Here is a 25,572-nt window from a genome sequence, read left to right as displayed (position 1 = left end):
GTTGTGTAAATCTGACTGATGTTCAGTGCCTAATATAGCCTTGCTGAGAGGTTGAGCATCATTGCTCTTTCTATAGATGAACCATGGCTCACGGTGCAAAGTGATTCTTCTGCTGATGTGTGAAGGCCTTTTGTGAACATGGCGTACACATAGTGGTCCAAATAAAGGGCTCAAAAATGAGACACAGTTCTGTTTACACTGCATTGGGTGTCTGTGTATAGACGGAAGTGTTGACAAGGAAATTAAATCAGGGGATCAGTGTAGCCATAACATGCTGAAAATGCGATAGAATGCCAATATTTGACAGCAGCTGATCTTTCCGAGTTCAACAGAAAGATACACTGGAGGTCACCCTCCACATGCATCCTGTAGCTTCTTAGTCATCGTTCTGAATGTAAGTGGAGTCCTTGGGCACTGTAGTGTTTGATATCCTTGCAACTAATTTCCTTACGCAGAGGCAAAGAAAACTTGCAAATGAACAATAGAAAGATAGACTTAAAAACCATCAAATTTGTGCCTTTTTTGTATAAGCATTCATTTATTGTTTGCCCTGAGCTTAGAAATAACATTTCTATTCAGCAGTCAGAAACAGAACATACTGTTTGATGTAAGATAAACGAAAGCAGTGATAACAGATTTTTTCTTGTTTTTTTGTCTCTTTTGGGCTCTACAAATAACTTTTAACCCGCAAAGGACTGGAGGTAGTTTATTTTTGCCCATATTTGTCACTATTGTACTATAAACACAACATCTGCTTATCATAACTACATTAAAATTCATGTCCCACTCTATTAAAGTATCCAGTGCAACCCATTATCTTAATTTGCAGTTCCTCACAGGAAAGCAGTTTAAACTGACCTATAATAAAACAGTAGCCTACTCACTACAGCCCTGCGGGATGATTTAGCCACTGTTTAATGAAGCCCATAGACAGAAGTTCTCTCTCTCATTTTCTCTCTGGGGTTGATCGCCAGATGCTGTGTAGCACAAAGGGAACAATCTGGCCCCTTGTGAATACAGACACTGCTGTACTAGACTAGACTAGATCATACTTGATTAGGAGGACTGAAAAAAGATGAGGTCTGGATGATGAACTAGAATGGGCCTGACAGAACAACGATTAAAGCCAAATTGGCCCAGAACATGTATTATAGTAGTAGAATAGTAGTAGTATTATTGCAATATACTATAACACAGACAGAGATAATCTTTGATTTGATGAACCAGACTTTTCTCAAATAGCTCTTGTAGAGCAGAGGGATTGATCTGTTTGTCAAAGCAGACATAGGCTAAGCACTGAGATATCAGATAAATGTCTCCTAGTTCAGATCTGGTTCAGCAATCAGAAACTTTCCATTTCCCATTTGTCCTGTCAATGAATTTTCTCAGTTTGTTGCTCAAGAGCATCTCCGTGTTGTAGTGTGTCATTATGCAAGATTGTCATCCACAATTGCAACCCAGTAGATTGAACTAATTGCACCATCAGCTGCGTCACTCACTCACACTCTTATCATAGGGAATGTTTCTGTAATGGGCAGCAAATGAGTACAAAATGGATAACAAACATATTTAATTTAACCTCCTGAAAAAAAGTAACAGCTTTCATAATGTGATGTTAAATCTATTTGAAGCAAGACTTTTACTGAACAGTGGCTTATGGTAAATTCTAAAACGTAGTGTAACAACAGCACCTAGAAAGGAACAGTTTGCAGACATTAGCTAACATTGGTTACCATAAACTACTGGTCATACCAGATCAAGTGAGTGTGTAGCAGCAAAGTGTATTGAATAGAGCAATGATGCATTTAATAGCTAATGAACTGTGAATTGTGAACTGTGTTATTTTCTCTTTCCGAGGTTTGAAAATAGCACAGGAAAGACAGTACTTTGTGTGCTTTTGAGCAGGTGTAATCCATGACACCTAAATTGTGCATGCTACATGTTTTTTATTTGTTTTTAATTGCTCATATATATATATATATAGCAAGATACCCAAATAAAAATGCAAGAAAAAAAAAACAATTTACAACACAGTTGTGGTCCTGATTGGCTTTCAACAATAACTCTTCTAATTCGAATGAGGTAAACCTGCTTAGTGAAAGCTTATAAATCCTGCAAACTTGCCAGATTTAATTAATTTCTCTATTGAGGAGAGCAAGTTAGAAACTGCTGTAAAAACGGCTAGATTTAGTTTTTAATCCAGTAACTTTAAATTTAGAAATGTCCTCAAAAAGCTTTACATGTTAATATGGTACCTTTAAACACCCAGATTAGGTTGCAAAGTAATCTTTGCGTGTGGTGCCCCGTGAGATACCATCTTTTGCTGCTTTGTTAAAATTGCATTACTGTTAGATTGTGCTGCAGTAGGCATTTAACCAAAGTATTCAGTACTTTGCATATGTGTCCTTATCAGTGTCCCTGTGTTTGTCTGCACATGTGCTCTGGCTTGAATTTTTTTTTGTGGCTCTCTCAGGCTGAGAGTCGGCATATTAAACTGGACAATCCTGCCTTCATTCTCAAGGTAGGACATGGGTAAACAGAGATAGCTGGTCCCATGTCAGGGCTGTGATAAGGACTTGGGACCTGTGTTATTGTTGCCTGCTATCCTCTGCTGCTGCTTTTTTAATGAGATAGAGTTTGAGACAGAAAATGACAAAATGAGAGCTGGAAGAGAGGGAAATATAACGGTAAAGCTGCTCTGCATGTCTGAGATATGAGTGTACAGCTGCCACTCCCATCTCTGCCTCTTTTTCACTTTCTCACCCACTTTCTCTCCCCCAACCGCCCACCTCCTGTCCCCTGCTTGCGCTCTCAAATCTTATTTCCTGTTGGCCTGTCTTCTATCGTAGCCTGCTCTGTGTCAGTGTATCAGACTAATTCAATCTCCAGTACACAGGCACTCCAATGTAATGACCCATGACATTCAATTAATGTTTTTCCCCCTTTTCTTGGTAGGTTGGGTCAGCAATTATCCGTGTACATGTGTTTCTCTGGTGTGTAAAACTCAGAGTGGGTGTAGGTATAATTTGAAAAGCTTGGCTGTCGGTGCAACCTCAGTTTTTATCATCATAAGCTGTTTTTGCAGAAATAGCCATTTTCACCATCGACTGCTGTGCATTTTAGACATTTTACAATATAAAAAACTTTGAGTATTTAGTTGATTCCTTGGGTCTCTCATCCAAAATATCCTTAGAAACTATACTTGAGGTTAAGGTTTCCACGCTGATGATGACATATGAAAACTACTGGCTGTCAGTATGAGCTTATTTACTACACTCTCATTATTCCTGTCTTCCGGGCTTCACATTACCGATGTCGTCGCCTCTCAGCCAGCTGTCACGCTTATTGGATTGGTGTTGAGAGATTGCTGCATGTCCTTTGAGTGGTTATTAAGAGATTGTGTGAGTCTGTTCAAAAACAGTGACTCAACCAGACATACACACACACACACACACACACACACACACACACACACACACACACACACACACACACACACATAAACCTTACATATTGTAAGCAATGTAAGCACACACACACACACACACACACAAACAAACACTGACAAAGGGAATGACTAAATAAGTGCTAACACACGCAAAGTTCGCAAACACAGTTTTGGACACACATAACATACCCGTGGCTTCCTTTTAGCCTTGTGTAGCCTGTGGCAAATACTGTGAATTTGGATTAGCATAACCTTTATGAGCTTTTAGCTCAGAGTCATTATGACTGTAATCCAGTGTGGATCGTGCATGATCAGGCGCTTCCAATATTTAATCGCTAGCCTAACCTGGATAATCTACAAGTTACTGTGCTTCACTAACACTGTCTACACATACAAACTTTTGCAGTTGATGTTTAGAGACTGATATTATGGCTTGTCATTTATAGTAATCATCCATATTACCCTGCTGAAGCCTACCAAATAGCCTATAACATGATTGTTCTGTTCAAACAAGCATTTACAGTGACTTTAATTAAAAGAAAAAACTTTAAAAATCCTCATAACTGCACTGTGGGGAAGGCCAGGTAGACTCTTTCCCTCTTTCCTAGCAGTTCTGTCAAGTCACTGATTGTTACTGTGGCATGTTTTTCACAGCATCATCTTTTCTGCCTCTTCTGCCCTCCTCATTTCTTTGTGTCATACTCGTCTGCCAAACTGAAGCTTTCATTCTTCATCTTTCTCCACATATTCTCCACCTTATCTCTATTCTTTCTTCACTCCTCCCCCTTTTTTTAAGATCCCCCTCTTTCTGTCCCTTCTCTATTCTCTCCCACTCTACCTCTGTCTCTCCGTTTCAGTAATGATCTAATTAAGGAGGGTTTTGTTGCCTGCCCACTGTGTATAATTGCCAGTGGGTTCTGCCTGTACTTCACTCAGCAATTACGAGCAGCATTCTTCTGCTCCCATATCTGCTAATTAAGCCTTAAGGACAGCGAGACGATCGTAGTCGCATTATGCATCAGGAAGAGTCAGGAATGCCTGTGCTCTCCGCTCTCCTCACTCCTGGGACATACAGAAGTAGTGGATTAAAGAATGGTTGCCATGGTTGCAATCACATGGTGTCAGATCCTGTGCAGAGTCTGTCAGTCAGTTGCTCTGTGTGTCTATCTGTATGTATGCCTGTATATCCGTACATCTGTAACATACACAACAATTCTGACCCAGGTTACCAGCTCTTCTCATTATTAAGGTTTATTCTACAAAGATGGTACAACGGCCAAATAGAGCTGGTCAAAGTTCCTGCTTAGGCCCCTGGGTGGACTGGCTGTCATTTTGATTGATTGCATTGCCAGCTCATGTAATGCTTACCTTGCAATATGTCCCCACTCAGCACTGCACAACACACAGCTTACTCTGTGGCCAGGACTATGCACTTACTCCAAACTTCTGTATATCAGCTAAGTACTGTGTTGTACAAGCACACAATCATATCTAAATATGGTGCAATGGATGTTTTATTGCGTTATTGAGTGTGGGGGACTTTTAGAAATACAAGTAGGCACAGGGTCAGTTGAAAATTTGATTAGAAACTAGAACATTGCCTGAACAGCTACAGAGAAAAGGCCAACTGGTTTGTTGGGAGTCTGTATGCATTAGACAATGCTTCCAGTATCACAAACTTCTTGTAGAAAGATACAATGTGGAGTTGCGTGTTCCCATTCTTTTGAGACATCAAAGCAGCCATTTCAAATGGGTAAACTGCCTCTCTGCAGTGTTTCCATATTCCCACTAGACCTTTATGGTATTTAAATGGTATCAACATAGGAAAGCAAACCTGCACTGTTGCATTATTATAACTATTTGAATTAAGATAAAGCATCAGTTATAACATCTGCAGTAACTTGTAACCCAGGGGCATAATAAAATACAATGCATGAAACCAATAAAAACCCCACCTGTAGTGTCTAGACCACCTATTAAAAATTGTGAAAATGCTAATTTGCACCTCCCATGTTGAAGTTTGAGCTCCAGCATGTATTAAACCAGGGCTTTAGGCACTCAACATAGAAGCCAGTGACACAAATTTGCATGGAAATTGCATGAATAATGTGTGCCTATTTGCTAAATAGCCTTAAAGTTGATATATGTCTATAAGGGCTCAAGTGTTCATTTAATGTGGATTTCAGCTGTGCAGCTCACTCAAATCTTGCCGAATTGCCTAGGTTTTATTAGTATTGGATATTTTATTAGAAAGCTTTACATAGGTCCTTAAAAGTTTGGACTCCCTTTGTGAATTGTTTTCCATTTTCCTTAGCTCTACTCTTCAGTAAGCTCATTGTAAAAAACTAAATGGGCAAGTGGCTCTGGTTTCTTGGCTTCTCCAAGTGGAACAAATGATGCAAAGTGGCACCAAATGGAACGTGTTCCCTTCTGTGGGCCTGTCCAGGTTTTTTGTGGACTTTAAATGGCAAATTAAAAGGCAAATTAATTTAAGTTAATGGACACAATGGCACTGCCTTTCCCCTCATTGTGCTATTAATATTAGCTGTTGCTTAATATAACTTCATAATGTTGTCTTTAGTAGAGTAGCTGCGACTGCACAATAATTAACTGCATATTTACCTTTATATTACATACAATGTCATAGCTATATAAAAGCCTAATAATTGCAATGCCTTTTCTCACCTCACTATAACCATCTGGACTGTTAGCGCTGCTGCCCTGCTGTATACTTAACTTATAAAAGGAAACTATTTGTCATAAAATATGTGCATTGTTTTTTTGTTGTCATATTACTGCATGCACATTTGACATCATGTTCAGTTTACCTTAATACTGTTGCAGATTGCTTAGATTAGTTTTGACATAAATCTGCATGTTTTGTACAATTTTTTCCTGGCAACCAACCAAAGTGGAGTATGTAGTATCTTATCTCAGAGAGGCAAATATTTCTCTCTTGTGTGAGTTGTTGATCATTTTGTCTTATTTCAGTTGCTGTAATATAGGAAACCTTCAGGCTGTTTCAGGCTAAACATGTCCAGGACAAGACACTGTTTTCCTTCTTTCATTTGATTTCACAGATCTGTCATTCCCTTGTAAAATTTAGACACGGCAGAATGTAGAATTCAGTTCTGTTCAGATGACAATGATGGCCAATCATTTAGTATCTCACACAGCTCTCTCATTTCTGTTTTATCCAGGCTGCCAGCTCCAACTGTAGCAAACACAAGTCAATGACTGAGAACTCCTCCTCCCATGATGGACAAGAAAAGTGGTGAGTGTCACTAAACGTGCATTTAAACAAACAAATTTGTGCCACACACATTTCTTATTTTTCTAACTGTAAGTACAGTAATTAGTCATGTAGAATCAGACTTTTGTTACAATATCTTACATAAACGGTTAAACATTTAAATTATGTGGCAAAAAGCAGTGAAGGGTTTATTTCCTTCAGGTGATAACCGCCCCGTCTAATACTGTATTCATAAGTTGACACAGCATGAGCATCATTTTGCATGCTGATTAGTTTGTTTTGGCGCAATCACTGCATGATAATTACTTCCCAGTAAGTGATATGGTTTTACATAATGAAGCACCATGTGTGCAGCACAGTACATCCTGTCTGTACAAGTGGGTAAAAATGAATAATAATAATGGTGATGATAGTCTGTGATTTGGTTCATGTTCATTTTTATCAAGCAATTGCGCATGTAAATGCATTTTAGTTGTATAATTTCAGTGATTATTATTATTGTCAGTTATTATTTGTAGTAGTGGGAGAAGAAGCATTGATTGATTGATTGATTGATTCTCATTTTAAATCCTTACAGCCAACGGCTTTCAGACCAAAGCCAGTGAGGGCAGTGTTCAGAGGAAGCAGCTGCCCTACTCTGTGGAAACTCCCTATGGCTTCCACCTGGACCTGGACTTCCTCAAGTATGTTGACGACATTGAAAAAGGCAACACTATTAAAAGGGTCCACATTCAGCGCAGGGTCAAGGGCCCAGCCAAATTCAGTACGCTTCCCAGAAATTTCAGCCTTCCTGGGCATGGGGCCAGGCCTGCCCCTAAGGACAGCACATGGTCTGGGACGTCCACCCTAGGGCCCAAGCCTAAATCACGGGTGACAGAGGTCCAACAGATCTTCGACTTCAGGGCAAGTGAAGGGGGAACTTCCAGCCAGAGCAGCAGGGGGACAACCAGTCAGGGAGCTGGCTACATTTCAGCAAAGCCCAGAGATGAAGTAGGAGCTGGGGCTCGGGCTGTTGAAGAGACCACTGTAGGGATTCAAAGTCGTCCGAACCTGCTGCGAGCATCAAGCATGCCCATCACCCTACAGCAGCGGAAAGGTTCTGATTCAAGCAGTCCAGACTGTACCATGGGAACACCGGAGAGTGGCTCAGCAGAGAACGTGTTCCGTCCTTCACCGGACATAACAGAGAGACGGTGTGTTCCTCAGGATCGGACAGGGCTTCACCAGCAGATCACAGTGGCACTGAAGCGGGTCAGAGAGCTGGAAGAGCAGGTCAAAACCATTCCAGAACTAAAGGCACAGATCTGCTCACTGAGGAAGGAAAGGGAGAAGCTACTGCTTCAGGTCCAGGCCCAAGCCCAGGACCAGGTTTCCACATTATCCTCTACAATAGCACCGTATTCTGATTCCGCGACATGCACTCAGCCACAAGGTCACAGACCAACAGAAGGGCTCAACTTAGCTTTGATGAATCAACCCACTGGAGGTTTAGACGCTTCAGAGCGAGTGCCAACAAAGCTGGGAACAGGGAAAGTGAAACAAGGTGTTACAGAGAAAAGTAAAGTGTTACAAAAAGAGAGGGCGATAAATCAGGAATCTTTGAAGAGTTCCTTAGCACATGGAGAAGTGGGTTGGTTGTCAGAGCAAGAATCGTTGAGACAAACACAGCTGTCAGAAAAATCAGATAAACAAAAAGAGAGTCCACTGGAGCAAGCAGTGCAAAAGCTATCACGGGACATTGCAGGACAGGAATTAACATCACTTAGGGTGGCTTTAAAAGATGCAGAGACTAGCAGTATTCAAGATGGTGATGCAGCAAAAGAAGGAAAACTTGACCCAGACAGTATGCAGAATCTGCAGGAGAAGCTAATGATACTGGAGGCTAAACTTACTCAAGCTACCCAAGACCTGGAGAGAACTAATACTCTTTTGAAAGAACAAATAGATAAGAACAAGGAAAAAGAGGAGCAAATACTACAATTGAGTGATGGAGTGAGAGTGGAGGTGTGTACATCAGAAGCACACAGCAGGCCAAGAAGAGAGAGTATTGACACAGGGACAGAGACAGAGAAAGTAGATTTTGCAAACCGAGAGACAGAGACAGAACCGCCTGGGACAGTAGATCAGGGAACAGATACAGATAGAATCTGCATTGAAGTGTATTCATCCAAACCAAGGGCTGGAAGTATAGATCAAGGAGCAGAGACTGATAAAGTTGACACAAACAAACAGGTGACAGAGGTGGAGACAGAAGTAGCTGCTGTGAGCCCACCAAGAGCCAGAGCCAACAGCATGGAACGTGGCACAGTAACAGAGAGGATCGCCACACAGGATCAGATGACCGAGACACCTGTAGCAGAAAGGGTAAACCAAGTCACAGAAACAGAGGGAGAGACAGCAACAGACCATCCGCAGAGACGGAGGGCCAGCAGTGTAGACCGTGGGACGGTGACAGAGAGAGTGGACACTGTGGACAGGGTGACAGAGACAGTGGAAGCACAGAGGACAGACCAGCAGACTGAGACAGAGATTGAAAGACGAGAGGATAACAATCCAGCCAGAGGTACAGAAGCAAGAGAAAGTGCAGGCAGTGAAGGAGTAGAGGATGTTGGTACTGTGGTCAGTGAAAGAGTGGAAGATAAGAAAGCAAATGAAAGACTTCAAAGAGACAGTGAAAGTGTGGTTGTAAAAGTTGTCACAGAGAGTTCAGTTACTGCTATAGAAAGCAGGGTTGAACAAACTGTAGTTTCAGATATTGTAAGCCAGGATGAAGGTGGTGCCAGTCCACTTGTTGCAGAAGGAGAAAATACAGAATCTGACATTGTAACAGTCACAGCACAGAATGACTCAGAAACAAAAGAAATTGAACCCCCAAAGAGTGAATTAACAAAATTTGTTGAAACACAGCAGATTGCACTGGAGACTGTAAAGAAGAAACAAACAGCAGAAGGTATGATAGTTTGTGCAACAATCAAAGAAACTGTGGTCACTGACACAGTTGTTGTAGTAGTAGCAGCAGCAGCAGAGAATGCAGCTGTGAAGACAGTAGCTCCTGTGCGACCCTCGAGAGGCCGGAAGCTCTCAGCAGAGCAGGTCCAGCCAATACCTCCTCAACTTCAGGCTGCACATGTGCGTCCTCGAAGGGGATCCAGTGAAACTCAACCCCAGCCGTCCCAGCACCAGACAAAAACCCAGCCCCAGGTGCAGGTACAGGATCCACCTCAGCTCGAGGCCCAAACCCCAACACAGCTCTCTGAACCACAGTTAAAACACCAAGCCCCATCTCCGTCTGAGGTTGAAGACCACGCCCTAGCAAAAAGGCATCCGGTGGAGTCTAGTGAGAAACAATCTCAATCACAACCTCAGACTGAGACCCAAGCCTCGCTTCCAGGCTCCAGTGAAGTCCAAACCCGTCCTAAATCAATTAAAGCACAGTCTCAATCCATTGCAACTCAACGGGACTCCAAAGAGCTTAAAGCACCACAGAGGGGGTCCAGTGTATCACAACCTCCTAGTCGTGGATCAGGAGAAGCCCAGACCCGCCCAGCTCGCCAGGGGTCATGTGACCCCCAACCTCAGTCTCAGGGCTCTCGTAGAAGTTCCAGTGAGACTCAACCCCTTCAGAAAGATGCCAGCGAGACACAATCACTGCGCAGAGGCTCCAGCGAAACAGCCCAGCGTCGTGGTTCAAGTGAAGCCCAGGCCTCACGTCGGGACGCTGGCGATGCACAGCCTCCACGCAGAGGCTCCGGAGAGTCACCAACATCGCCTGCAGCTTTGGGCCAAGTCGTAACCCGGTTAACAGGGCTTCTGGGCGAGCAGTGGGCACAGCTGGGGAGCAGCTCTGGAACTCAACAGACGGCCAGCCAGCAGGAAAGCCCCAGCACACAGAAACAGACGGCAGGGAAAAGAGCAGAGGCAGGAAAAAGAGCCGAGACAGGGAAAGGAGCATCAGCCAAGCCTGTAGGGAAGGCAGTCCCTGCAGCAACAACAAGGAAACCAGCAGGGAAGCCTGGTCCTTCCAAAATGAGCTCTATTCAAAGTCAGCTGGTCAGCTCCCTCAGTGTCCTCTCTGCTTTCTACTCACCAGGCCAGAAAGCTGCTGCTGCCAGCAAACAACAAGAACAAGGTAGGCCTGTGGTTCAGTTAGTATCCCATGGTTTATACTGCATGCGTATTATTTGTTTTGCCTTGCTTATTTGTAATAGACTCAATGAGCTGAATCCATTCCACTTCCATATCCACTGAAATGATCCTTTCACAGTTCGTACTCTCCATGCCACTTAATTACAATATGTTCCTTCTGATCTCTGCCAAGACGTCTCATGATTAATGTGTATGTGTATAACTCAGTAGCCTTGGATATTAATTCCCCATCCTTCTCTCCCTTGAACAAAAAGGCCAACAGGAGCAGCCAAACATTGACAAAATGATTTGACAGATGTCTGCGGTGTCACTTGTATAGACTTCAGGTAGAACACTTAGCCCTGCATACCAGCACACTGCTCAGCTGATGTAAGGTAGTATCAAACTGACAACAAGGTGGTATTTACAGCAAGCTGGTCTGCTTCTTGGTGACTGTAGTTGTCTTTTCACTGCAACCTGAAACCACACCAGTCCTGTTTTATTATTTAGAAAACTCTACTGATGTGCTGTCAAAGCATTTCTTTAGGTGCTTCTATCAGTAGTGCTATGTCAACATAAGGACTATTGTGTTAGGGTAGGAATGAAAGGTGTTGCTTGACTTCTTTTTAGCATTTTTCCTAGGACGTAATGTGTTTCTTTCAGTAGAGGACATGCTTTAATCCCAAATTTAACTGCATAGCCATTTGTATAATCATTTGTATCCCAACTTAATGATAAAAGTGTTTCCTGATTGATTGATTGATTGATTAATTGTTGAGACATAATGCAGCAGACCGCAAAACACACTGACCACTGTCACTGTGTGACTAGACCAGTTTGACTCTGCAGTATAAGTCAGAGGTTAGGGTTAGTCACAAACAAATCACTTAAAAGCATTTCATTTCCCTATAATAGTGGTTACTCTTCTGGGTACTTAATTCTCCGATACTTTGCCAGTAGTCTAATGACTCTGAGTGATATGGAATACATGATTTAGTGTCATATATACCCGCTAATACTCTTCCAATTGTTTCCAGTGGACTACCTGAAATGAAAATTGAATTTTTTTTATATTTCTGTCAATCTACTCTGCTGTATCATCCTCTTCTGAAGCTTCTCTTATCTCTAAATCTGTTATTTGCACAACCTGTTTCTCTGTAGCTCATCATCTACAATACATGTATAAGATTCTTGCTGTCCGGAGTTTGTACCTTCATGGTTGAAAGCACTTCATTGGAAGTTGCTTTAGATAAAAGCTTCAGCTAAATGACATGTAATGTAATGTAATAAGATATACAATTACAAGCCCTCTTTTATATGTATACCTGCTTTGAATTACAGTAACATTAGTGTAATAAAGGTAAGGTAAAGTAATATCATTAATCTGGAAAAAACTGCAAACCACATCATAATATTATACTTTTGGCCATCCATGGTGGCAGCACAATACAGACTGTTATTAGATACTGTAACTAGTGGCTGTCATATCCAAGGGTGGGCAAACATGTTACAAAGCACTGTTGACACTGATTACCTTCAATTACCTCCATCAAGTACGTATTTCTTGCTTCACAGACAGACAGACAGACAGACAGACAGACAAACAGACAGACAGACAGACACTCATACAGAGAAGTGCACACATTTGCAAAGAAGCACTTACAGTACACAGTCAAATGGACACTCAAGCACACACCCTCACACACATCAAACAAACGATGCCTTTCTTCCCTCCCTTGATGTCTCACTGTTCTGTTTCTGGCCCAGGAGCTGAAGTACAGAATCACTCTGCTATCACACACATATTTTATGGTCAGAATTCATTTTAATTTCAGTGTTGGGAGTGTAGTATACAAGAGTGGTTTTAAGTGATATGTGTGGGCGTGCATGTCTCGATTTATACTGTATATGTGCTACTCTCTTAAGATTGTCACCGCTTCTTTGTGGTTGCTCTCTACATCTTGGACATCTGAGATTCCTAGTCAGACTTCTTTAAATTACATCAGTGTTTTACTTCTACAAAGATTGGAAACAGAAACCACTACTGTTGCGTTGAGAACTCTAACTCATCCCAGTCAGCAGAGACTTGAGTTGAGCTTTAGAGATTTGTATGGATGAGTGAAATATCTCAGTATCTTTGACATAGTGAGGGAAGGTTAAATTACACCAATCTTTTATTCATTTGAAGAGGATGAATTAAAATGCCAAATATGTATTAAACTCCCCCTCTCCCTGCTGCTATCTCCTGAGAGATACTGGATCTAAAAAGCATTCTTCTTCTTAGATAGTGGGTGCTGGGATCTTTTCAGCTGGCCGTTTCTGACTCAAAGTCACATCCTTATGTCATTGCATAAAACATTACAGAGCCTTTGCACCATGTCTTGCTGTCAGGCACAGCTAAGACAGCCATACCAGGCTTAGAGCCAAGAGGAGTCAGCAAAGAAGCTCATGCAGCATCGATTAAAGCCCAGTTACATACATAAGTGACAATGTCAAAGTTGTATGTTGTTATTACGGCCTATAATCTTGACCTGTGTATATCACCTCGGAAATAGATCCTGAACATTTAAATAACTGCAAAAGTCAGTCGATCTGTTGAAGTTGATTTTCTTCAAGTTCTTAACTTCTTCAAACTTAATTGCCAGCATCTCACTTGTGTACCCCTTCAAAACCTAATGAACTCACATTCAAATTTACATTAATACATTAATGAAAAGTTATTTTTCCTGACAGTGTGGTACTGTTTACTCACATTGGTTTAATTGTTGTCTTTGTATGGAGCATACAGGTGGGGCCCTCACGTCCCCTTTCTCTGCCAACACAGGGATTCCACACTATTTGATGAGCTATATTTTTCTTGTAATTGCATCCAGAAGTTCCTTAGCCTCAAAATGTTACACATACATTCACACACTTCTTGTTTCAGTGTGTACTTCTGTGTGTCAGGCAGAAATACTGTATACACTTGCACAAAGACATACAGCCAACATGTGCAAACCATTATTGTCTGTGGTCTCATGAGCTAGCAATACCAGTTTGATGTATTGCTTTTACGTTGTTTTTTTTTGAAGTAGCAGTCTATTTTTCTCCATGTGTATCCAGCAAAAACAATCATATCAACTATGTTCAAAAGTATATAAATAATTTATTTTGATTTAAGGAAATGTTATGTGACTCTCGGAGGGACTTTTAATTAACAGTGGCTTCACATTTGAAGGCAGGTAGACATTTTCAAGAGGCTATTCAATTACAGAGCTTCTCATACTGTTATACAGATAGGTGACAAAGAAGTCAAAATGTCTTGTACATTTTCAATTGGGTTTACAATAGATCAGGTAGCTGCAAAACCATATATATTTTACATTATTTTCATACTCATCAAAACACTCAGTGGCCCCTGGGGGCCCTTTCTCTACTCATTCATTCACTTTTTTTTAAAAATGTGTTCCTCATCATACTCATGTGCTCACCGACAGCAAGTATAGTTAAAGTGAAATCATGCATCTATGACTAATGAACTCAGTTTTATACTGCAGTTGCGTAAACTCAGTCATACCTTAACAAAAGGGGTGGCAGATCTTAAATGCTCATATGAGCCACTGACAAACAACCTACTGCATTTTGTGTTTCGTTATGAGAATGTGTTAGGAGTGATACAGAATATGAATTGTCTAGCATCATGCATACACACAGACAACACACAAACTCAAATTCCACAAAGGCTTTATGAATTTTTCCCACCCTCCCTTTTCTTTTTCATTACTCTTTCTCCCTCTCTCTGTCCTCCTCTTCACCAGGTCTCAAATCTATTATGAAGAAAAATGGTGTTGCTGACAAGCAGGGGAACAAGGGAGCCAAGAAAAACCTGAAGTTTGTCGGGGTGAATGGAGGGTAAAATATTATTTTTAATCAGCGTCCAATCTCTATGTAATTAATGTCTTTGTGTGGGTTGCAGTGTGTTTTTTGTGCATTTCTATTTGTGTCTCCATAAATGTTTTCTACCGGATAATTAACCCTCAGGAATCCTTTGTTTAATGTTTTCATTAAGTGCAGAATAATTGAATGTTATTTTCTATTTTATCCTGATTTAATTTGAGAAATTCTTCAAAAACAGGGATTACATATCTTCAATTTTCACAGTATTCCGGTTTAATGTGTTACATTCTGCAAAGTGGCTTCAGTTGGATCAGTCAGTTAAAGGTGTAGTAGGTCAGACTTATAAAACTAACTTTCTGTCATATTTGCTGAAACTGACCCTATGTTCGAGTAGAACTACATGAAGCAGGTAGTTTAAAAAAAAAATCTGGCTCCTCTGGCACCACCTACAGCCTGTAGTGCGATTTGCAAAACCCCACAGCTCCCTGTTCAGATACACCAATCAGGGCCAGGGGGCGGTGTCTAACTGCATGTCAATCACTGCTCATGCACACGCATTCATTCTCCCTTGTGAGAGGAGGGGCTTAGGAGAACGTTTTGGGCTTTAGCAGAAAAGGGGGAGGGACTGAGAAGTTGTTGATGTTCAAATTTTTTGGCTAAGTCCTGGATCTTCGCAATCCTACCTACAGCACCTTTAACCAGGAAATGTCTCCAGTTAATCCTTAGAGGTAAAGCATGTCAAATTATACCTGGATTTGGTCCTGCACCAGTTTGGATTTTCAAGCAGCATTGTTGTCTGTCCTAGTCTATCTTACTACTACTACTACTATTACTACTACTACTTGCAAGCGGAGTTGTTTGAGTTTGAACATAGCGACTGTGAACTGAAGTCCAGCTGTGTCTCACACATCTGCTTCATGCTGTTAGTCGTCAAGGCTCACTTGTAGACACACTGCCCTGAATTTGACCTTACTGCTGCTACTGGGAGTGTGAATGTGTGTGCGTATGAATATGTGTTCTACATTATGTGATGTGTGTGCATATTTTTGTCAGTATTGATTATACCTCAGTGCTTTGTGCAAGTGTGCTTATGTCAGCATTTGCTAGATGCAGTGTGTGTGTGTGTGTGTGTGTGTGTGTGTGTATGTGTGTGTGCGTGTGTGTGTGTGTGTGTGTGTGTGTGTGTGTGTGTGCGCATGAGCATGTGCTCGTAAAAGCTGATGAATTTTAAGTTAAGAGATAATAATGGTTGGGAGAACAAAAATTATTCTTTCTGTTGCTGTGATTATAGTTAGCTGTCTGGTGTTACAGTTATAACATGAAGCACCTGTATACACACAAACACACGCCTGGATGCTTACCCTAACCTTAACCATAACTGCTAGATGTATAATCCTAACCCTTAGCCTAAACGTTGTAGGAAAACTGAAGCAAGTCAAAAAATCGGTTGTCAGGACCAGATTTTGTCCCCAGATGGGAAGTGAGTCCCCACAATGTGACTGTGCAGACAGACATTTGTCCGCACAATGTTCATAAATGTAAACACAGACACTTTTGTAGACAAATACACAAACATACACACATTCATAGTAATTACCTCACTTGTGCACACGGCACTTGACAGCGATCCCCTTCTCTGTCGAAGCAACAGTAGCCCATATTTTTTTAATGTGTGCTCAGACTCATTGTGTGTGAGATTCCAAAGATGGCAAAGCAATTTAATGATTTGCAAGACTAACCAAATATGTATTAATAGCACCATGAAAACATCTAATGATGCGTTTGTTTCTCCTTATCGCCATACAATATTTCTGTTGTTCCCCATCACTTGTTTTCGAAGTCGTGTCCACAATGCTTCGTGGTATTACCTCCTGCATACCAAGGAAACGGCTGCCATTAGGAGATTTGTTATATTCCTGCGTTCCTGTTTTTACATTCCTGAGGTTCACTGTATTATGACCTGCTCACTTTTGCTATGTTTTGTCAGAGCTATGGTGAAGTCTATTCCTTCCTCCCTGTTTTAGAATGATCTGCAAACATAACCTAACAGCCATTCTCCAGAAGAAATAATGAATTATCATTTGTGGTATTGTAAGGATCTTCTCCTTATATAACCCTTAATAAGTTATATAAGATGGTCCACATCTAGTTAGTCTCTTCTGAGTTTTTGAACTCTGTTCTGGACAATAAATATCTCTCCATTTCTCTGTTACAGATGATATTTATAATGAGACAAACATAATGTAATGTCAGACAACAACATTTTCTCTGACTATCTTTAGTCTTCTGCCCACACCAGGAAGTGGGCTGCTGTTTGCATTTCTTCTCTTTGGATGGTCTAACCTATCTTTGCTCTCCCTTGAGCTCCTCTGGAATCCAGGGAATGCTGTGGCCCCTGAACGCCTCTTGTGGTGTGCTGTCTCTGTGTGTGTGCATGTGTGTGTGTCTACAAATAAGCCGGAATCAGTGCCATTCAATATAAGACTTATCTGATCATTGGCCTCACTGAGGTTCCTTCATGATACACCCCGATGATCACACACACACACACACACACACACACACACACACACACACACACACACACACACACACACACCTCCACAGCTCGAAATATATCAGCCTTTCATCCCTGAACAAGGTTGGGTTTGATCCAGGGTTGCATGTGTGAGTGTGCAAACATACATATGGATTTCCATGTATATGTTTAACTGTGTGAAGGATGTTTTGGATGTGTAGGCCAAGGTTGTACTAGACAAGCATCTTTTTCAGGCCACATTACGGTCCAGAGGGTAATGACCTGTTAGTATTTATCTAGCCTTGGCCTGTGTTGACTCAACTGCTTTCATATTACGTATTACCTGCTGAGGTGTTTCATTGATGTAGCTGTTTCTGTATATGTCTCATTTCTGTACACACATTAGTTTTTGTGGTGAAACATCAGTTAAATGTTCTGAAGCCCATGGCAGATGTTGTCTGTCCTGCATAATTTAAAGATGAAGATGGGTTTAGCTAGAAACTTTTTAGGCCACCTATAGGCATTCAACACAGGCTTACGAATGCAAAAGCTTTATTATAGCCGGTATAATGTGGATGGTTTTGGTGTCTATGCTTTGGAAATTGTGCACATGTCCACTTGTTTTTGTCCATCTCCAGCTATGAGTCGACATCCAGCGAGGAGTGCAGTGGAGATGAGAAGTCGAAAGTGGAGATGGAAGAGGAAGACAGCTCAGAACCAGAGGTAGAGAAGGAAAATGAGACGGAGCCTCAGCCAGCAGAGAAGCCTGAGGAGGGAGCAGAGATTCAGCAGAAGGATGCAGAGAAGGGTGCTGAGGAAGGAGGTGCTGTGGCTGCAGAGAAGGAGGGTGAAAGAGGCCTACTGGATCCAGAAGGCAGCCAGGAGCTCCTGGAAGAACAGGCTGAAGGGTGAGACAAACTGTAAAGCTTAATTTATGGTTGTGTGTCATGGGTTCCACCGTAGCTACGGAGTCTATGCACACAATAGGTATAAAATAGGTATCTAATGAACTGTGATTGGTCAGCTTGGACTGGTAGATGTTGATCATAAAAAATACATGAAGCAAGTTAAAAAAAAAAGGCTTGGATGTCTTTTTTTCAGTTACACAAAGCAAAGCAATCTGAAATGCAAACCTTCTGCTCACTGTGGTCCACGCTTTCTATCACAGTGAATAAAGGAACATAAACACGTCAACCGCACAGGATAGTCTCATATTTAGTAATGAAACAATGTAGCTCATATCATAAAGTGAATGAAAGAATGTAAACACAGTCAATGCAAGGACTATAAGGCAATTAAAACAGCCATTAAGATGACAGTGAATGCTTTGTTTTGTGTCCAGCTACAGCCTACATACTTTGTCTGAGAGAGGTGCTGAATGACGCTTCAATATACAGTGGGCCTCACACACACACACACACACACACACACACACACACACACACACACACAAATCCAATTAAAACACACAACCCTGCTTACCTCTTAATATTTTATTTTTATTTATTAATATCTTGCCAAATGACTATCACACTCACACACTATAAGCCTCTGTTTTATACACATACACACCCGTTTCCACATACGTAAGCTTCGCACAAGCACACACAACTTGCTCCTACACACTTCAGTGTAAGCTGCTCACACTCTAATCGAGATCTCAGACAGACACACAGACACACTTCATTCCCCAAAGTGCCTCGCATCTGGTACAAAAAGCAAATAACCAGCAGTGTTGTCCTCCCTGTCACTGACGTATCACTTATCTGTCTCAGGTATGCAGACAGGGTTAAGGGCCCCAAGGCCATGCAGTAAATGGGGCCCCTGGGAGAAAGCAGGACTTATATTAACTCATCACTCAGCACCTGTCTGATCATTCCTATGTGGTTGTTGTGTGCTTGTATACATGTATGTGTGTTATGGCTGGAGTAGAGTAACACTATGAGAGTGTGATCCACTCAGACTTTGTAACGCTTGAGATGTACATTATGACATGTGCATGATAGACAAACAGCATGAGCACTTGGTGGATATTATTGGGCAGTGAATCATTGAAAACAGTTACGATCGAGGTTTGCATGCGCCATCAATTCGTCAGACTGTTGACTGATGTGTGTATACGCTGCAGAGGCCCGCAAGGCATCTTTTATCTTTTGTTTTCATCCCAGACAGAATTTACACAAGAACCAAAGTAGCTGTCTCTTGGCCATATGTTATGCAGACTTGATGATATTTCCACAATGAACACGAAAAAGCAGTGAAGAAAACAATGGAAAGAACAGATGTGGAGTGTGACAGATTAATTTTTTTCACTCTTTAGTTACTCCTGGTCTGCTTGAAAGTTATTGACTTAACTAGGATCTGTCAACAAAGGCAGGTCCTTATTGTGTCATCTGGTCTTTGTTTCCAGGGAGAAAGTTAACCAGGGGTTTATAGATGCCTGCCTCTATGTAAAAGACCGCATGGAAGAGGTTTCATCCCCAGATAAAGAAATGGTAATGATTTCTTTTGGCTGTTATTTTAATTCATTAAAGTTGTGGGAAATGATTCTATGTACTTTATCAAATCTGATTTGACTGCAAAGTTATTGTTCATGGTTATCGGATGTTTATTCAGTTTCTAAAACGCTGATAAAAAAATAAAAAATTATTCAGGGAAAATGCTTTAGATACTTTTTGATATTCTGATAGAGCTCTTTGACTTCACCGAGTACAATAATGTGGCTTACAGTGACATTCCTCAGGCTGAAAATGCAAGCTACTCAACAGCCCAAACAATAAAAATGATGTTCAGGGAACAGTAAAAATGCTGCCACAGGCGGCTTTTTCATTTATATCTTTTCTGTCTTTCTTCTCTCCCCAGCGTCAGGTTTTAGTGGTGCTCTACCAGGAGTGGTTCAAGATCTCCAGTCAGAAAGACTCGCAGGCCGATACCGTCAGATTATACCTGCGACAAGTGGGCTTGACCACACCCACTCTCCTGCCATACGTAGTTAACTTGACAGACGGCAACGGGAATATGGCCCTACACTACAGTGTGTCGCATTCAAACTTCCCTGTGGTCAAACTACTGCTGGATACTGGTGAGATACAAGGGCACACAGCTGAATGAACAACAGAAGAGCATGAGTAGAGAATTTTAACTGAAGCTGGCTAGTTAAGGCAGTTAAACCCTGCACAAAATGTTCTCTTTGACTGAGTTAAACATTGTGTTTGTGTGTTCAGGTCTTTGTGAGACAGACAATGTGAACAAGGCAGGCTACACTCCAGTGATGCTCGCTGCACTGACAGCTGCAGAGAGCTCTGATGACCTGGAGGTGGCACAACAACTTTTAAAGCTGGGTGACGTCAATGCGTGCTCCAGACAGGTAATATACATGCCTGCACTGACTCATCGGCTCCCCTAAATTTACTGAATATCAAATGATTTGCTGAGTTGCGTGATATGTCATTGTTGTATTGTAGTTGTATTTCAGGCACATTAAATCTGGTAATGTACTGTATTACATCCTCTGGGGAAATTGGGACATATTAGGAATGTTTTACAAGTGGGTCACTTTACAGGAATACACCATAACTTCAGCTATTTCTTCTTGACAGCAAGGCCATCTACAGTGCAAACCGAACAAAATTTGGGAAAGAATAGCTCGGAAAGCATACTGAAGTGTCAGGAACCTTAAAATGTACTGTTTGCACTTATATTAACACAGTGTAAGAAATTAATCTTCAAAAATGAACTTCTGTAAGACTTTGGTGCAGTTTTAACCTGTATTTAGACATATAGTCCAGATACAAAGGTTTCATTTCAAAACATTACACTTAACTCCTCTCTTTTGCACATTTTAATTTTCACTCTACACTTATGTTTCTTTCTCTTCTCTTTCCTCTATTTCCTCCCTCATCCCCAACCCTGCATCTATTTATCTCCCCCTCCTTTAATTCTAATTCTCTGTGTCTCTCACTCTTTCTCTAGGCGGGCCAGACGGCACTCATGCTTGCGGTCAGCCACGGCCGTGTTGCCATGGTGAAGCTGCTCCTGAGCTGCGGTACGGATGTAAATGCACAGGACCGCGAGGGATCCACAGCCCTGATGTGTGCCAGCGAACATGGACACACAAACATTGTTCATATGCTGCTGGAGACAGGTTGCTGTGACACCAGCCTCATAGATAAGGTATTCTGTTATACTGCAAAGTTGAACACTGTCTACTGGTCTTAATTGTTTAACCTCTCTTCCAAGATGGGTTTTGGAGGTATCAAAGGTGAAATGCCATCTGAATGTGTCTCTACTGGTCTATACTATAAAACCTCTTTACAATCCTGTTCAGATTGTCCATGCTCTCTCTCCAGAATGTGTACATTTTTTGTCCTGTTTCTTTTTTTTCCTCTTGTAACTGGACATAAATCAAGGCATTTATTTCTTAGGCACTTCACTGCATAAACAGTGTGGATCATGATTTCCATTTTAAATCGAAAATTGATCGAAATCAGAAGCAGCATTGGCGATTCCCCCAGTATTTTGTCTTTCACCCCACCCCCCATCCACTTACCGGCTGGTAGCATGCAGCCAAAGACACATGGTAATGTTAGCTTACCGGTAGCCTGCAGCTTGACTTTTCCAGACACTATGGCCACTGCTGGAGTCGGAGATGAGATCCTTCTGCTTTCCCTAAAATCACAGGTGTGGCATCATTTGGCCTTTCCCGTGAGTGAGTTATGGAAACAAACAACAAAGGTAAAGCATGTGGGCTCCAACGGGACTCCATGGTGCATTCATGTGCACCTCGTTAAACAAATGGTGCCTTCATTTGCACCTGTCACCTAGATTGAATCGAATTGTGACCTTAAAAATCAAAAGTCAAATCGAATGGTGGGTTTGGAGAATCATGACACCCCTAGGCTCCGCTGATGTTTAAGTACAGTGGGTGAACTGCCTTAGTGTGTTGCCATGTTTAAAATATCACAATGTTGTATAAATAACACAATGCAGCTTAACACCGTGGCTTTAATATGGATCCACCTCTAACTCCCTGAGTAGCATGTATTTGTACGTAGACCAAGTGGCAACAAATACACTGATCCATACTGAGGGGAAGGCTCAAGGCAGATGCCTCAGACCTCCTGTTTTTGCTGCCTTTTGCTTCATTTGGACCACTGTGACTCTTTTTTATATAAGGGTTCATTCTTTACTGAGATGCCAGGGTTCACTGCTTCATTTTAACACTTAGTTATCTGCAGCTTGTACGACACGAATAGTCGCAGGGCTCCTAGTACCTGGCTCACACATACAGCAGAATATGTCACTAGATATTAGTCTGAGTTAGGTGCCCAGAAAGGGTATAGAGCATACAGTAGCTGGTGCCTGGCCCACACATAGAAGATTGATTGTTCAACATGGTACATTATTGATTTCTCTAGATCGTTGGGTCTCCTCTGCAGCCAGAGGTGCCCAGTCCAAAGAATAGCCATATCCTGATTGGTGCCTTGCAAACAATCCTGTTAACACTGTTGCAACACTGCTGCTACTGCTCATGTATAATTCCCCACCTATACACCTGCATCCAACTGTGGGCTTTGATTCTAGTTCCCAAAAGGATGCAAGTATTGTCACTCCTTATTCAACACAACATGTCGCTGCTTCCAATTCCACTATAACATTACAGCATTTCATTTCTTGCTGCCCAGTCCCTCAGGATGGGGACTTCAGAGGACACCTCATGTGTTCTCAACAATCATGAAGAGTCTTCAGGACAACAGTTAGGTGGATTGTTTAACCTAGATTTGACTGTAGCACATGGACAACTGAGATGAATCTATACAGATGTATCCTGCAATCATCCTATAACTTCATGTGCCTCTGGTAGATTATTTGCTGTGTGACTCCATGACATCACATGAGAACAAACTATATTTAGTGCTAGTGGGGGACAGACATCTAAAAACTTAGAAAATAAGCAGCTCTGGCAAGCAATTTGAAATTATATGCAAGTAATTCAAGCAGTTTGTTGAACAGGTTTGTGAAATTTACACAAAGTATAATACACAGCATTTACACTGTTTTGAGACATCTGTGTTCCCATGAGACACGAGGTCTCTCTCAATATGCAGCCAATATTGGCTGTTCTAGTTTGCTGTAATGTCTAATATGAAGCCTTTGATTAGAAGAACAAATAGGAAACACCAGGACACACTGTGAAAATGATGTAGGAAGTTACAAACATCATTATAGAACACTGCCAGTTCAGTCAGGGGTCTTTATGCTTTTATAGACCAAAATATGTTGAATATGCACCTTTTTCTGATTTTCATGTCTTTTTTTGCTTTTAGTTGCAGCATGTATTGCTGTTGGAGAAAATATTTAGAATGTTCTTATAATTTATAAGACCTTTAAAAATTTTAGATGTTTATGTCTTGCATGCATTCGGACATTTCCACTATTTCACTTTCATTATATCCTACAAACCCTCCCCAGGCTTATTATTTACCTTGCCTATTACACAGGCAATTTCTGCATGATGCAAAGAAGCTTATCAGTGGATATGATTATAATCGTTCGATCAATGTGTAATTTGGGAAGAAAATGATTAGATCAGATTTACAGAAACGTGACAAATCATAATATGGCACTTTTCAGAAGGGAAAAATGCAAAAACATTTCCAGATACTGAACCCAGCTCTTTCAATGATGTTTACAGCTTAGTAGTATTGCCTGCGTCAAGGCAGGTGCAGCATGTTCTATGATGTCAAGTTACTAGAAAGAGCAACACTGCCTCTGTCAGGATAAGAAGAGTCACTGCAATGAACTTTAATGTGAAACAGTGACATGTACTCTCTGTTTTTCCCCAGAATGGACAGACAGCGCTGTCTGTGGCAGAGGGAGCCTCCCACCAAGAAATAGTTGACCTTCTGAAGGCCCACGCTGAGACCCAGGCCTCTGAGCCCGAATCTACCACAGACCACCTCTGAGCCAGACTGACCCTGTTTACCTCTCCAAATCACTCTAGCTAGCCGACCCCCAGCCCTTTAATTTCCAAGACCCTTCTGCCTACCAACAAAGAGGGTAAAGGTTGAATTAAAGTAATGGTGACACCAAACAAGACTCTGTATGACCAGTGGAAAAAGAGGATAAGCTCTGTTTACGTGGAACTACATATACACCTCTGAGACTGGAGTGTCCAGCAATGTACGGCCACATTGTACTTCCACATCTCTGCCAACATGCCCCGTGGGTGTTGGATATGCTGCATTAACCACTCAGTGGACAGACAACAAAGGGCCAGTCAAATTGATGATAACACGTTGCCATAGTGACAAGTGTAATTGACAGGATATTACGTAGGGCACAGGGTGGGAATATAAAGAGGGACTTGCAAGTGGACGAAGAGATACTCTGACGAACTGCTGCTTCTTGTCATCAACTAGCTCTTCAAGCAAAATACTAAGCACATGATCTACCTTTCAAATATACAATATATATGACATTATTTCTATTTTTTTCTTCATGACATTGACACCATTCTTTTCATATTTGGACATAAGCCATTATTGAGAACATAGTATATGTAGAACGTTATTATAACATTATAATCATAAACAAACACAGAAACTGTATTTTCTACTGCACTTTTTTATGGTGTTTGTGTACAGTAAATATTTCTCTCCAATATCGGTGTCCACAAGAAGCTATATATCTCCAAAAGTGTGAATTATGAAAATGTAATAATAGAATAGAACTTCTGTATTAAAATTCCCATCATGCAGTGGATATTTGACAATATTTAATGTATTGTTTTTGCCATAGTAATGATGTTTTTCCACAAACGGGACATGGGTGATCATCATATGTGAATTATTGAAAACAAATGGTTTCGTTGGAGATAAAATGTTTCTGTTGGACAAAAAAGAAAAGATTTTTATAACCACAATATAACCAGATTAAAGAAAGACAAAAGTATTCTAATACGGAGATTGTACTGTTCAGAAGGTGCTGCATGCCAATACACAGTTACTTCCCCTACTGGCTGTCTTATAGTACTAAACAACAGTATGTTGTAATACTGTCTGTTCTCATTATCAATGTCTCTCTCTTTCTTTGTCCCTCAGTTCAAATATATTGTATGTCTTGTTCGCCTGCTCGTTTCAAATCAAATCCTGTATGCAACTGCTACAAAATGCACAATGAATGTCAGGCTGGCTGTGATACATTCCAAAAAAATAATGTAGCAAGTCTAACTATACTGGCATGGATAATGGGACTATCAGAGACATACTGTAGGATGTCAGTGGATATTGCAGACATAGGAATTAGTCTGAATATTTTTACAGTGTGCGACTAAAGACAAGTCTGCCTGTC

At 41.2% G+C, this 25,572-nt stretch overlaps 1 protein-coding gene across 4 annotated transcripts in view; it reads left to right on the top strand.

Annotated features, from left to right (window-relative positions):
- Positions 1 to 25,213, top strand: part of kank4 (KN motif and ankyrin repeat domains 4) — a 75,195-nt gene extending 49,982 nt beyond the window's left edge. For all 4 annotated transcript variants that reach the window (XM_031283936.1, XM_031283935.2, XM_036007268.1 and 1 more), the window contains exons 2-10: positions 6,649 to 6,722; positions 7,279 to 10,830; positions 14,624 to 14,717; positions 17,859 to 18,128; positions 19,631 to 19,715; positions 20,083 to 20,302; positions 20,445 to 20,587; positions 21,193 to 21,393; positions 24,066 to 25,213. In XM_031283936.1, coding sequence (XP_031139796.1) covers positions 6,704 to 6,722; positions 7,279 to 10,830; positions 14,624 to 14,717; positions 17,859 to 18,128; positions 19,631 to 19,715; positions 20,083 to 20,302; positions 20,445 to 20,587; positions 21,193 to 21,393; positions 24,066 to 24,185 — 4,704 coding nt within the window. In that variant the 5' untranslated portion in view covers positions 6,649 to 6,703 and the 3' untranslated portion in view covers positions 24,186 to 25,213. The remainder of the gene's footprint in view (positions 1 to 6,648; positions 6,723 to 7,278; positions 10,831 to 14,623; positions 14,718 to 17,858; positions 18,129 to 19,630; positions 19,716 to 20,082; positions 20,303 to 20,444; positions 20,588 to 21,192; positions 21,394 to 24,065) is intronic.
- The last annotated feature ends 359 nt before the right edge of the window (positions 25,214 to 25,572 follow it).

This window comes from Sander lucioperca, chromosome 11, assembly GCF_008315115.2.
Source record: "Sander lucioperca isolate FBNREF2018 chromosome 11, SLUC_FBN_1.2, whole genome shotgun sequence".
NCBI classification, from domain to species: Eukaryota; Metazoa; Chordata; class Actinopteri; order Perciformes; family Percidae; genus Sander; species Sander lucioperca.
The sequence above is the reverse complement of the archived record's forward strand: the minus strand, read 5'-3'. Positions and strand labels throughout refer to the sequence as shown.